Genomic DNA, 13,502 nt, shown 5'->3' with positions numbered 1-13,502 from the left:
AAGGAGAAAGGATGGGTTGGGAACGAGTCAGTAAAATTGCCGAATATTTTTTTTGCATTTCTGTAAAATGTGTAATGCAATATTAGTTATTGTTATAGCCTGGAGTGTTTCTTTGGACATCCATCTCTCAAACAAGCCTGTGTAACTACTAGACTGCTGTCTATTCTGCGGTGTACGTTTTACTGAGCACATCCTCTCTTTTGTCGTTTGGACATGCACTTGGGTTCATCTATTTCATTAATTGCACAACGACCAGGGGACAACAGTCTTGCTGGGCACGTTTGCCCCAAAATGTACCGAGGGGGTCTGATTGGTCGAGTTTAAAAGCTGTTGGTGGGAATATGGTCTTCGCGCCGAAACCCAATGCCCTCAACTTGGCACCATCGATAACGAACGATATGATAACATGGAGTTAATATTTTGATGACTAATTTGTGACATACCAGAATGTAGTTGAACAAATGGTACTAGTGGGGCATGCTTGAACACCAAGAAATTATTCTGATGCATCTGATGTACAGACATAATAAATATAAGCTTTGTATATTTGATGATGTAATTTGTGAAAAAGCTTTATTTATTTGATTGAGTGGATTGTGGTTGGATTGTGCAAGCAGCTTTATATAACTCAAGTAAATCAAAAATTGGTGATTAGAATGAGCTCTTTATTTCAGACTGGAATATAAGACCCGTCACTTTGCGTGTGTGTTTGTGTGTTTGTGTGTTTGTGTGTTTGTGTGTTTGTGTGTTTGTGTGTGTGTGTGTGTGTGTGTGTGTGTGTGTGTGTGTTTGTGTGTTTGTGTGTTTGTGTGTTTGTGTGTTTGTGTGTTTGTGTTTTCAGTATAAATTGGTCTTTTCTTGGGATGATTATTCAAAGAAAGATGTCAGGATGGTTTTACATGATCATTTCTTGTGACCATCCCTACCTTGTTTGCATACTTTGTTTTTGTTTTAGGGACTCTGTCCATAGCTGATGACCATACTTGGAAGATAAAAACATAGGGGAAATCACAGAGGGTAATCACATACAGGGGATCTTATTTTTACTCCCTAAGCTAATTAACACCACACCACCCCTCATGTGGTGACACATAACACTAAAGCTGACAGAGTCCTTGACTTAAATATATTGAGGTGCTTCTTCCCGTCCATGGACCATGCTGCACTATACAATCCTATCTGTACTATTGAATCATTTCATCAACCCCCAAAACTGTAACAATATAAACATTTGTGGGTTGTTGCCATCACCAACTTACTGATAAGGTCTGATTGGCCGTAAGCCAAATGTCTAATTGATAGTTGTAGTCCTGCCCACCCCTTTGATCCCTTCCTTTTATTTTACAAAGGAATGCAGTTTTGCGTAATTTTCGTGGAATCATTTCAAGCCATTAAAATTACAATAGCAAAGGATGCTGCACCAAGTGAAACTGTCGGATAGTATCATTCATTGCCATTGAGAGAGACAGCTCGGAAATACGCCTTCTGCAGATGATGTTGTTGTTGTTCGTCTTTCGGCTGCTCCCATTAGGGGTCGGCACAGCGGATCATCCGCTTTGATCCGTATACTGATTTGGCGCAGGTTTTACGCCAGATGCCCTTCCTGACGCAACCCTGGTCGCCTCTTACGACACAGGGATAAGGATTGGGTTTTGCCATGATTCCGGGCTGCCTTACACCCTCTCATAGCGCGGCCCAGTGCAGAGCACCCGTCCTCAAGCGATCCTCCAAGTAGCCGGATTACAGGGGCACGCCACTATGCGATGATGATGATGATTATTATTATTATTATTTTTATTATCATCAATATTATGATGAAGGAGAAGAAGATTTACCAGTTTTGACCGATCTTGGTTTTGTGCTCTTTTTTGTTGTTGCTTTTGCCATGGTCTGGAGTACTGAAAGTGATTCTGCTTGGACATTCAGCTGAACAGACCAGGTTGGCTCTCATATGTAACCTAATCAACATTTTAGAGAAGATACTCCAACTTTAGTTTTGTATGTAGTGGGTGGGACCGTCTTTTTTAATTTATTTATTTATTTTATTTTGTGTCATCCCAACTTGGAGTGCGCTAGCACACTCTGTTAACGGACGACAAAATAAAATACCATCTGCTGGCCACCTTCTTCACATACTGAACTTGCTTTCTTCATGGAATTGTCACAATTAAAAGTACAACGGCCCTTTGTGGAGCACACACCTCCGCCAGGCTTAACAGCTTACTTTTTGTGTCCCACTGATAGGTCGGATCTGTATGTGGACCTTCACCAAAATTAAATCGGCTTGTTCTTGTCACCAACCCAACTCATCCATCTAGTTTTGTCTGAATCTGCCCATAACGTTTATGAAATGCTCTGCTCACAAACAAACGGGGATGAATACATAACCTCCGTCCACCTTTGGTGGCGCAGGTAACACTACACTGTCATTTAACTCGGCTCTATCTTCGCAAAATCCTGTTTGTGAGTGTGCGCCTTGTGAATCTTCCAACATGCAGTGCAATTATATATTTGTTGCAGGTGTCATCATAAACTTGCATTGTACTTTGATGTCTTGAAATGTCCAAGTAATCTGTGGATTTGAAGAAATATTCAGCATCTCATTGTGATGCCGTTTGTGGAAGTTTCTACTAATCCATTTTGTGTTCACCTTTGAGTGTTTTCATTCCCGTTGTTGTATCAGATAAGTTCCATGAATAACTCGTCTTTATCTGTTTAGCGTTCCCTTTGAGTCTCCAGCTCATGAGGTTGGCATCTCGGGTTAAAATGCCATACAATGTTGATTTTCCATTGTCTCATAATGATTTAATTGGTGTGATTTATGTACATGCTCTTCCATGAACCTTTTTGATCTTTCAAAAAACAAACAAACCTTGTACTGTACTGTCTAGATTTTGGGCTTATGAGTCATTGTGTTGGAGATAGCTGACTGAGTCGGGGATAAAGATTGTTGTGAACTAAAACACGAGTGACTTAAGTGTACATTTTTGAGGACTAGGGGGGCCAATAATTGTTGCACTCTTTTGTCGTTGTCACAGGCAGCAGATCTGAGCAAGCCGATCGACAAACGTATCTACAAAGGTACGCAGCCAACGTGCCATGACGTGAATTCTGTAACAGCACGGGGAGAGAGTGTTTCACTCCTTGTCGGCTTCTCTGCGGGACAGGTTCAGCTCTTGGACCCTGTTAAAAAGGAAACGAGCAAGCTCTTCAATGAAGAGGTAGCAATTACTACTACTTTTATGGGGGTTTTTTTTTTTGTTGCTCCAAGCTTTAAATGTTGCATTCAGCTTCATTGTCTTTTGGGTATTGTTGTTTGTAAAAATAAGAAAATGTATAAAAGTTTTACATGCAGAAGTTTAGGTTTATGGAGGTCCTAAATGACAGGGTTGCAGGTTCATCGGTTCTCAGAAAGGCATTGGGAGATGCTTGATTTGGTTAGGAGGGTAGTCTGGTATGTAATGAGTCAAATTGGGTATGGGAAAAGGAATGATGTGGGCAGTACTTTTTAAGTCTTGAGGTAAGAGCACAAGGCAACAGACACCGAGTCGGTTCCACAGGCGAGAGAATTGATGCTTGAAGGAATGGAGATGTGTTCAGATTTGGATTGGGGAGGGAAGGTGTGGGAATCTCGTGGAATGCACGCGACCTGAACGAGGCTACAATACGTCTGGATCCAACTTCTTCATGTGTGCTACAGAGCTGGGGGTAATTTCATCTTTTTCACAGTAACTGGTGGGCCAGTTGGTCCGATGGACCAAATTTTCATTGGTCTTCACAGCCTTGCAGCATACCTGCCTGCTGTACTACTTGAGCATTCGCTTGCCTTTCACCAAGCCCAGATGTGCTTGGGGCCAGCATGGGGATTGTATGTTCTTTTTTGCCATATGATACTACTATTCTTATGATTGTTGTAAATATTATTAGTATTAATATATGCTTTGTTACAATGTTATCATTGTTTTTGTTGTTTATTTTGTAATCGGAATGCCATGCCATGGTCGGACGTATTGAGCTGCTTTTTTTTTTCACAATTCTCTTTATTAATTCTAATTCTTGCTTTTTCTCATCTTTCATCCCTTTTACTCTCCATTACTCTTTCATTATCTATCTCTCCCAGGAGAACTAAATTATTGCAGAAATTTTTCTGTAAGGCCCACTTGGTGGCTGCACCTGGATGGGTTTGAGGGTTGTGGAGTAGCGGCTAAAATCCGAATCCTATCCAGGTTCCTCCTGATGACTCAATCTTTGATATTTACTTCTTCGAGTTCCTTCTTGGTCTTCTGTTTCATTATATACCTTAACATGGTGTGCATTTAAAACGTGGGAATGCTAATGGATTTTTTGTAGTTAATTAGCCTAGTTAACTCGGGAGGTCATGACTAATTTTGGTTTCGATTCCACATCAGAACGCTCTCGTAGAACTCCACAAAAAACATGCCCACACACACACACACACACACACACACACACACACACACACACACACACACACACACACACACACACACACACACACACACACACACACACACACACACACACACACACACACACACACACACACACACACACCTCACCCATTTGTTGTAGAATCCTACTGGGTCCTGGGGGTCTTTTGGGTTGTTGAAGGACTTTTGGGTCCTTGGGGACTTTTGGGTCATCTGCCTCTTTTGGTTCCTTAGGGTCTTTTGGGTCCTCGGGGTCTTTTGAATCCTCTGAGACTTTTAGGTCTTTTTTATGTCCTTGGGAACTTTTGGGTCTTCAGGGTCTTTTTGGTCCTCTTGGTCTTTTGGGGACTTTTGGGACCTCAGGGTCTTTTAACCTCGGAACCTTTTGGCTTCTCGGGGTCTTTTGTTTCATCTGTCTTTGGGGTCTTAAAGGGTCTTCAGTGTCTTAAAAGGTCTTCAAAATTCAAAGGGGTGTCAGCACTCTAAAGGGTCAAAAGCTACATTCCAAGAGTGCGTAACTGATGAATAGACATATGTAATTAATTGACAAAAAGTATGACATTCACACCTCATCCATTTATAGTGGATTATACAATATTACATTTTTTTTTTAATATCTCTATTCCCCATGGGGAAATATTGAAAATAAGTGGTAAAAATAGATGGAATCATGGCTAAGAATATTCAAATTTTTGTGAACTCTTGTGACAAATTTGACATATCAGAAAGAGCATTACAGTACAATACGGTACAACTGCAGTTAATTAGCACGATTGATCAATCACAAGTGACGTTCTCTCTGGCGGGACCACCGACGAAGGCAATATGGCGGCGCCCACGTCTGACTCGGATGAGAAGACTGCTGAGTTTTCTACAAAATTTCAACAAACAGTAATTTCAGGAATCCTGGCTTCAATTCGTCAGTTTAGGTACTGATTGGAAGAAGTATGAGAGCAAAAAAAGCAAAGTAGTTGCGGACACTGAAGCCAATCTTGGTTTAGAGTTTGAAGGTGAACAATCGTGCATCAACACTCAACCGGAAAATGACAAGATAGGCCACCATTACGAGTGTTACAAATGCGTCTGTGATGTCAAGTTGGGAGGAAGGCCAAGAAATGTGGTTTTTAAAGGTGAGATATGAAACGTACTTCATTTGTAAGTTCAACTCTGCGCCTGCCTTGGTAGCCTGTGCTACGTAAATTAACATGTAGTGTCAGTGACGAGTTCAAGGATTTTATTTTAAACACAAACTAATACAAATGATTGCATTAAATTTGTGTTGAAAACTGTTTGTTTGGATTGTGACCACTTGTGCATCTTGATAATTTTTCAAAATATGAGGGGAAATAAACATAACTTTGCCAAGCTTGGCTTAGAGTTGGGAGTTGAAAAGAAATGCATACGGTTGAGTTTCCTTTGTCAGGATTCTCATGTTTGTCATTGACTACTTGTAACTGAGGTATCCAAGGCCTGAATGCATGCCTCTAATCAATGAGTCCACATGGTTTTTGTCTTCGTCATGATATAAATATGATAGATAATGTCTAAAGGAGTATATCTATCAAATAGGTATAATTGGAACTTGAGTACTTTTATGAATTATGTGCTAATTATCTATTGGAACATATTAATGATGAATACTGTATTATTAATTATGTAACACACTGGTGTGCACACAAACACCACATAACACACGTACTTTCAAGGATCTGAAATCTCTATTTGCTCTTTCTTCTTTACCGATGCAACTGAATCCAGATGAGGGAGCAATCAATATTTACACGGGGAGTGTGTGGGAAGGAGGGGTTTGGAGGTTTTTTTTTTTTGGTGGGGGGGGGGGCAGAGAACAAACATCAGAGAGTCCCACAGCAAACTAGTGCTTCGGTCTGAAGGAGTGAGCAGTGCATGAACTTGGAAGAGATGGTACATGCTTCCAGATTAATGTGTACGATGCTATTCCAACAAGTGTAAACAAGATCGCATTTCTGGAAATTGGTCACTGGTAAAGTTGGTTAAATGTGAACGCAATCATGTAGGTCCATTTCTGCAAGTAGTTCAGCGAAAAGAAGTCTCCATTCTGCTTTCACAGATTGACGGTGAGGATTTCGTTGCCCTTGAGTTACAGTTCCACCACAAGTGCTACAATGAGTACTCGATATTTATTAACAAGCCTGCCAAGCCGTTGACACCAATCCAGACAATTTTGGTATACATCCATGTATCCTGTGATGACATCATAAGAGTACGACTATGAGGTAAAAAGGGGATTCTTGCATTCGCCAGACTCAACAAGCTCTTGAAACGAGCAATTAAGCAAGGGAAGGCATCGATACTCCATCTCGGACATGGAACCTGAATAAAAGGCCTCCGGTGCAGAAAACATTTCTCCAGCTCATCTTCCTGACACCAGCCAACCGTCGAATGAGCAATTGTAGTTTATTCCGATACCCTTTCGGCAGAAGATCTGGCAGAGGATCTGGTTGAGAACTGTACATCTGCTTGAAAGTTCCACTCATGAGGAAGATAATGATAAACAGCCAAAAAAAACGAGAACCTCAAAAACTGTGCACATCCCAGACACAAATGACAATCTGTGGACACTGCAATGCTTCTCTAGTCATCAATTTGCCTATTAGTCGTAACCGACCACCAACAGTGCCTTTGCCTCCAATTGCATCGCACTTGTCGGAGAGGAAGTGGTGAACCATGAAATAATTTAAAAAAAACTTACAAAATGTCCCTCTGACTCCAAATCGCAATACGCCTGTATACAAAAACAAAAATATTCACCTGTACTGTACTGTATGAGCAGGAGCTACCCAGCATTGCCTGTTGCTGTTCCAATCCTGCTGGCATTTTGAAGAAATCAATTTATTATTATTAATTTTTTTGGTGGGGGTCAAAAGCACTTCCCTCCACCCACAAAGGAATGGGATCAGGGATCATTTAATATTACCTTTCACATAGCTACAAAGGCTGAGGCACTACAGAGCAAGTTAAAAAGAAAAAGAAAATCCAACTTTTTTTTTTCTTTCAAATTTTTCAAAAAAATTGCTTTTGCCTTAAACACTCGCCGACACTTACTGATAAACCTCTGAAGGTTTGACGAAGATCCGTTTGGCTATCTCTGAGAAAAATGGTGACAGACGCACAGAAAAACCTCTTGTAGTACAGATTTTAACATGGAATTTGATCGCCCTTTAATATATATCAACGTTTAACTTTCAGGTGACACGTCACCAACTTTAAAAAGCTTTCACAATTTAATTTACACTCGAGCCAAATATGTTCCTTACACTTTGTCATGAAATGTTTTCTTATTCATCCCATTTTCCACAACAACATCAACTATCTTTTTGTCATGTGAAACGAATTTGGTTGAGTTTTGGCCAGGTTATGTCAGAAATAAAGTGCGAAAGTACTTCCAACCACTTGCACAGCAATTAAACAATTATAATGTAACATTTTGTACTAAGTTTCAATTGGTTTTCATGAACCGCTTGTGAAAAATTTATGAGCACAGAGTGCATGTGGGGCTAAGGCGATTTCCAAGTTTTCCTCATTCTTGTAGCATGTAAACTGTATCCGAGGTTGTTGTACCCCTATGTGCAATGTCTCTCTCTGGACTGAGAGGACGAAGGGAAGACAGGATGGGAGGAATGAGGCCAGGAATGATGGGATAGGGAACTGAGTCGACCAACCTGCCTGTGGTGAGGAAGAAGCAGACCTTGGGATTTGGCCTCCTGCTGAGATGTACCGATAACATGGAGAACCTTTGACTTGATTGCCTCCAGAGGAACAAGATTAGAATCCTTTGCACCAGCCCAGAGTGTTTTCATGGATTACATTTGATATATTTTGTTGCATTTTAACTTTTGCCTTTTTTGTTGTATTTTTGTGAGGGTAGTTATCTGAAACTTTTGATCCTCTCGTGTTAGTTTATCTCTTGGTGAAAGATCTGTTTATGTTTAACATTCCAACATCCTCCATTGCTTTCTTTTGTTGTTGTTTTTTTGGAAAGATATTAGAATTGTTTTTGTTTCTTCAAACAGTCGTTCTATTTAAAATGGCAAACATCTGATTTTTGTCTTCTTTCCATTGAAATTATTCAGGAAATTTGACTTTTTTGTTATTTGTTGGTGTCGCCAACAGCGGTTGATCGACAAGACGCGAGTGACGTGCCTCAAGTGGGTGCCTGGCAGCGAGAACCTCTTCCTGGTGTCTCACTCAAGTGGTAACCTCTACTTGTACAATGAAGAATTGGGTTGTGGCTCGAGTGCACCAACATACACACAGATGAAGCAGGGTGATGGCTTTACAGTGTACACCTGTAAGAGCAAGGCAGCACGAAATCCTCTGCTACGCTGGGCAGTTGGTGACTGCGCCATCAATGAGTTTGCATTTTCACCGGATGGTAGCCATCTGGCTTGTGCTGGCCAGGATGGGTTCCTCCGAGTTTTCCACTTTGAATTTATGGAGGCACGTGGCACGATGCGCAGCTACTTTGGTGGCCTACTTTGTGTGTGCTGGAGCCCTGATGGGCACTATGTTGCTACTGGTGGAGAGGATGACTTGGTCACGGTTTGGTCATTTGTGGAAGGGAGAGTGGTGGCACGGGGCCATGGACACAAGTCTTGGGTCAGTGTGGTGGCGTTTGACCCTTACACAACAAGCATTGAGGATGTGAGTGGTGGAAGTGATGCCATTCTTGAGATGAGTGGCAGCGATGATGAACTGCGTGATGGACGGCGTGATCGAGCAAACAGCACGCTCTCGCGCTCTGCAGATGCACGCCCAGCAAATGTCACTTACCGTTTTGGCTCTGTAGGTCAGGACACACAGTTGTGCCTCTGGGATCTCACTGAGGACTCTTTGTTTCCAAGACACCCACTGTCAAGAGCACGCACGCAAACTAACATTATGAATGCCACCAGCCCATCCACTACACAAATTTTGTCAAATGCAAACCCTACGATCAATGCCAATGCTGCTACGCCTAACTCTGGCTTGCCACGCTCCAATTCATTACCCCATTCACCAGCAGCTGGTGGTGGTGGTGGTGGAGGAGGGGGAGGCGGGGGAAGTAACAGCAATACGGGCAGTGGGAAGAGTGGTGGTCTCATGGATGGAACGATTGCTGCTGGGATAACCAAATTTGCGACACTGGCTCTTCACGAGAGGGTGAGCGGTCGAGATCGGGACCACAAACGTAATCACAGCCTCAGCCATGTTGGCAGCAAAAGCAGTGAACGATTATTACAGGGTGGTGGTGGTGGTAGCAGTGGCTCTGGGACCAAAGGGCGCAGTGATCCAGCAAAGCTCCTTGGGACGCCACCGTGTCCACGTATGGATGAAATTCCACTTCTTGAACCTCTTGTATGCAAGAAAATAGCACATGAGCGGCTCACAGTTCTTGTGTTTTTGGAGGATTCAATTGTCACCGGTTGTCAAGAGGGCTTCATCTGCACATGGGCGAGGCCAGGAAAGGTGGTGAGATGAGGGTGGTGGGGAAAGGGTTCTGGGCAGGGTTTTGGGTTGCGATGGAGGGAGAGATTGGTGAATGTGGGGATGGTAGTTTATGCATTTATTTCATTACACGGTTTCTTTTATTTGCATTAGAAACACCCGCTCTCTACGGAAGCGATTATTGCAGGCCTATTTTTTGTTTGTTTTTAGCCAGCTTACCTTTAAGTTCAATCTGGAGCCCCAAATCACCATCTGCAGATGTTGCCGCCAAGTGTTCGTATTCAATAGTGGTCACAGTTGTGAGCTTTTTACTTTGGGAAAAAGCTTCCGTTAAACCAATTTTCCGAGCGGTGCATCCAATCGTTCCTCTGCATTACTGTGCAGATTCTTGTTGATGACTTTGTCTTCACGAACGTAATTCAATCTTTTTCTTGTTGTGCTGCTTTTGACTTTTTTTTTTTGTTTCGGCATTGATGCATTTGTTGGAATTGCAATTTAATTACTTCCGAAACCGATGGTGGGCGGGAGGTTATGTTTGCAACCCTGTCTGCCTATTTATGAGCAGGATATCTCAAAAAAGTTATGGACAGGTCGCGTGTGTAACGAGGATGAATCGATTTGATTTTGTTGAAGATCCAGGTCCAGATACGATCGTTTTTTTTGTTTTTGAAGTGCTCCTTCATAATTGAGAGATGGGACCAAAAATGATGTACAGCACGATGCTGTATTTAAAAAGGTTATAGACGGGTTACGACAAAACTTGGGTGATTTGGGTAGGTGACCAGAACAATCCGATTCGAGTTTGGTTCTGGTCCAGATTCAGATCCGGTCGATCAGTGGGATACAAAACGTAAACTGTTCAGTCTGGCGAATGCACAATACCGGGTGCCGTTCCAGCTTTTGCTGAAAACAATATATTTTCCCAAAATAAATTTTCTCTTCCTTATTTTATTTTATTTTTCTCCCAAGGAATCCCGTCCAAAGTATTCAATATTTTTAAGATCCGAGTAGCTCCGTACTCGACCACTTCCTGCAATTTTTATTTGACGGTATTTTCCTGTATTAGGCCTCCTTATCGGACTTTTTGAAAATTTGCGATTCCCCGCCCCCCCCCCCCCCCGCAAGAAAAATGCCAAGATAGGTGAAAAAAGAAGAATAATTTTTTTCAAAACTTTATTAAATCTCGCAAAACTTACACAGGCACAACTTCGGGGTACCCTCATCAATCCCTGAAAGTTTCAGCTTCATCGGTCAAATCCTCTTGGTGGAGTCTTTTTTTTATATATATATATATATATATATATATATATATATATTTATATATATATATACACACACAAACATACTTTCCTTCCATTATGTATAGACTTTTGGTGAAGTGAATCATAAATACAGTAGTGGTCTGCAGTGGGATCTGATCTGCTGAACATTTTGGTCGGTTTGTGTCCAACTTTCATCGAGCTGGCATGTACTTGTGTGCTTTTGCCAGCAGAGGTCGGTATTGCTCCGATTACATTGTGGCTTTCCAACCGTGAGGTCTTGTGCTCAAAAATCCCATATTTAAAACTGCACTCTGAAGGGAGATTTTTTTTTTTTTGTAAGGATTGTTTTGTGACTTCAATATTTGCGGACTTCTTTTGACATTGTGCTTTTGTTTCAGGGCATCTCGACCGCACAGACCCAATCCAACTCACCCAGCGGTACTGTTGTATAGCCCCTCACATGGCCGCAACCTGCAGTGGACCAAACAACAGCTATGGATCACTAGCTTCAAACAAAAATAATAGGCAGCTGGCCCCTGTGATGTCTACTTTGCTGGAGCAGCATCGGCCTCAAACCGAGAGCCTTCTGCTCTTTGGATATCAGGCGCACCACACTGCTCTTGAGCTGTGTTTTACAAACCACACAGGAACTTTCTCACGTTGTGCAGAAATGCTTCCACCTTTCTTGCCCTGACCCATGTTTGTCGACTTCCCTCCGAGTAAACCAGACCAGAATAAAATGACCAAACCCGTCCCTTGGTCCTCAAGCCCGTGGCACCTCAGAGACCCGAGGTCGTCAACGTCGGACGAGCCAGACGAATACATCGGCACTTGCCAGAGTGACGGTGAAAGCTGCAGTTTCCTTTGCCTTGTGGGTTATGTCTGGCATTGCTGGAGCAGTGATAGGTCGTTGGCCGACTGCAGCCATCCTCGGGGACCGTCGATGTTAGACCTTTGCACTTTAACCCCTGCGTTCTGTCAGGGGTTGGGAAAGGTGGCTCGAAAGAAAACGTCGGTTCGTTTTAAGATCCGTGGTACACAGGTGAAAATGCGACAGGGACGAAGTCTGTTTTATTTCAATCGGAATGCGGTTTTCTGAACGGCAGGTCGAAGTGGAAAATATCTGCGTAAAGATGTAATGCCTGGTAAATAGACACTCCAGCCTTGTTCTGTATAAATGTATGTTTCCAAGGGAGTGTACACAGAGATGAGATGCGCTATTATTATTTGTGGATCAGGGTGTACAAGATATTTGATGTAAGTATTCCTTTTTATTTCTTTTTTTTTTTTTTCATTTTGTGCACAATGTAAAAATTATAATTAAAATTTCGCATTTGTACAAATCTTTGTGTAATACTATGCCACGTTGTATAGCCCTGTCTGCACTGCATAAGACTTGCTGGAGAGGTATAAACTATATTTGTTTAAATAAAAAATGAACGAATCAGATGTTTGTTTTTTCTTTCTTCTCATTTGCTTGTGTCGTGTGCAAGGATGCTTTTTTTTTTTTCCCAGTACGTGTACCTGCTCACGAACGGATGCACTGATGCACGATCATTTCGGTGTGTAGGACTCCACAAAAAAAAACACTCACACTCACACGAAGGTGGATACTTTGAGACTTGGGAGGGCTCCCGTTGCACCTTCTGAAACCCGCATGTGGAGATCACACACGGTCAAAATAATCCATCTGATGTGTGGACTACCTGTCTCCAAATTTCTGACTGATTTTGCGTGCAGAAGCTGATTTATCCCGTCATCCTCTTTGCCTTTCCGTAAATTAACCTCGGTGCTCAAGTCACTTCTCTTTTCGTCTTTGAAGAGTTGCAAATCTGCCAATGGAAATGTCTAGCTATCTGTTTAAAGGATCCTAAACCATGGAAATGGTTCAGTAAGTCTGCTGATCAAGAATGTGCTCCAAAAAAAAAAAAATTCATACTTTTATGTTTTCACTTGTATGTGTACTGACTGGCAAGGCAATGGTAAACTACCCAGCTTAAACCTTGCCAAGAAACTTCTTCAGCCGTACCAGATTTGCCTTCGAGCAGAACAACACGAGAATAGGGAATATGAATACGTATCCAACCAAGCCACCGATTCCCATTGATATTTACAGGATGTCGTTTTATGTTTAGTTGCAGAAGTCTAAGTCGTTGTGCATTGCGAGTGAAAGGAATTTTATTACCTCCGCCACTGAAGTTGGATGGAGGGTATTTTCACCCGTCTGGCTGTTTTGTTTTGCTTGTTTGTCTGTTAGCAGCGTATCTCAAAAAGTGATGGACGGATTCGGACGAAACTTGGTGGACTGGTTGGGTGTGACGAG

General features: G+C 42.1%; 1 protein-coding gene across 2 annotated transcripts in view; it reads left to right on the top strand.

The window, feature by feature from the left end:
• The window catches only part of LOC147020606 (WD repeat-containing protein 20-like), a 46,887-nt gene extending 34,259 nt beyond the window's left edge, over positions 1 to 12,628 (top strand). Inside the window, exons 2-4 of one of the 2 annotated variants that reach the window (XM_085896091.1) lie at positions 3,039 to 3,221; positions 8,604 to 9,938; positions 11,578 to 12,628. In XM_085896091.1, the coding sequence (XP_085752217.1) occupies positions 3,039 to 3,221; positions 8,604 to 9,938; positions 11,578 to 11,631 (1,572 nt within the window). In that variant the 3' untranslated portion in view covers positions 11,632 to 12,628. Of the gene's footprint in view, positions 1 to 3,038; positions 3,222 to 8,603; positions 9,942 to 11,577 lie in introns of both variants that reach the window. The other variant, XM_085896090.1, reaches the window with a different exon arrangement.
• Positions 12,629 to 13,502: the final 874 nt, after the last annotated feature.

The sequence above is a fragment of the Eptatretus burgeri genome, chromosome 9, assembly GCF_056783735.1.
Source record: "Eptatretus burgeri isolate ZD-2024b chromosome 9, Ebu_testis_v1, whole genome shotgun sequence".
NCBI classification, from domain to species: Eukaryota; Metazoa; Chordata; class Myxini; order Myxiniformes; family Myxinidae; genus Eptatretus; species Eptatretus burgeri.
Note: the sequence above shows the minus strand (reverse complement) of the source record. Positions and strands in the feature narration are given on the sequence as shown.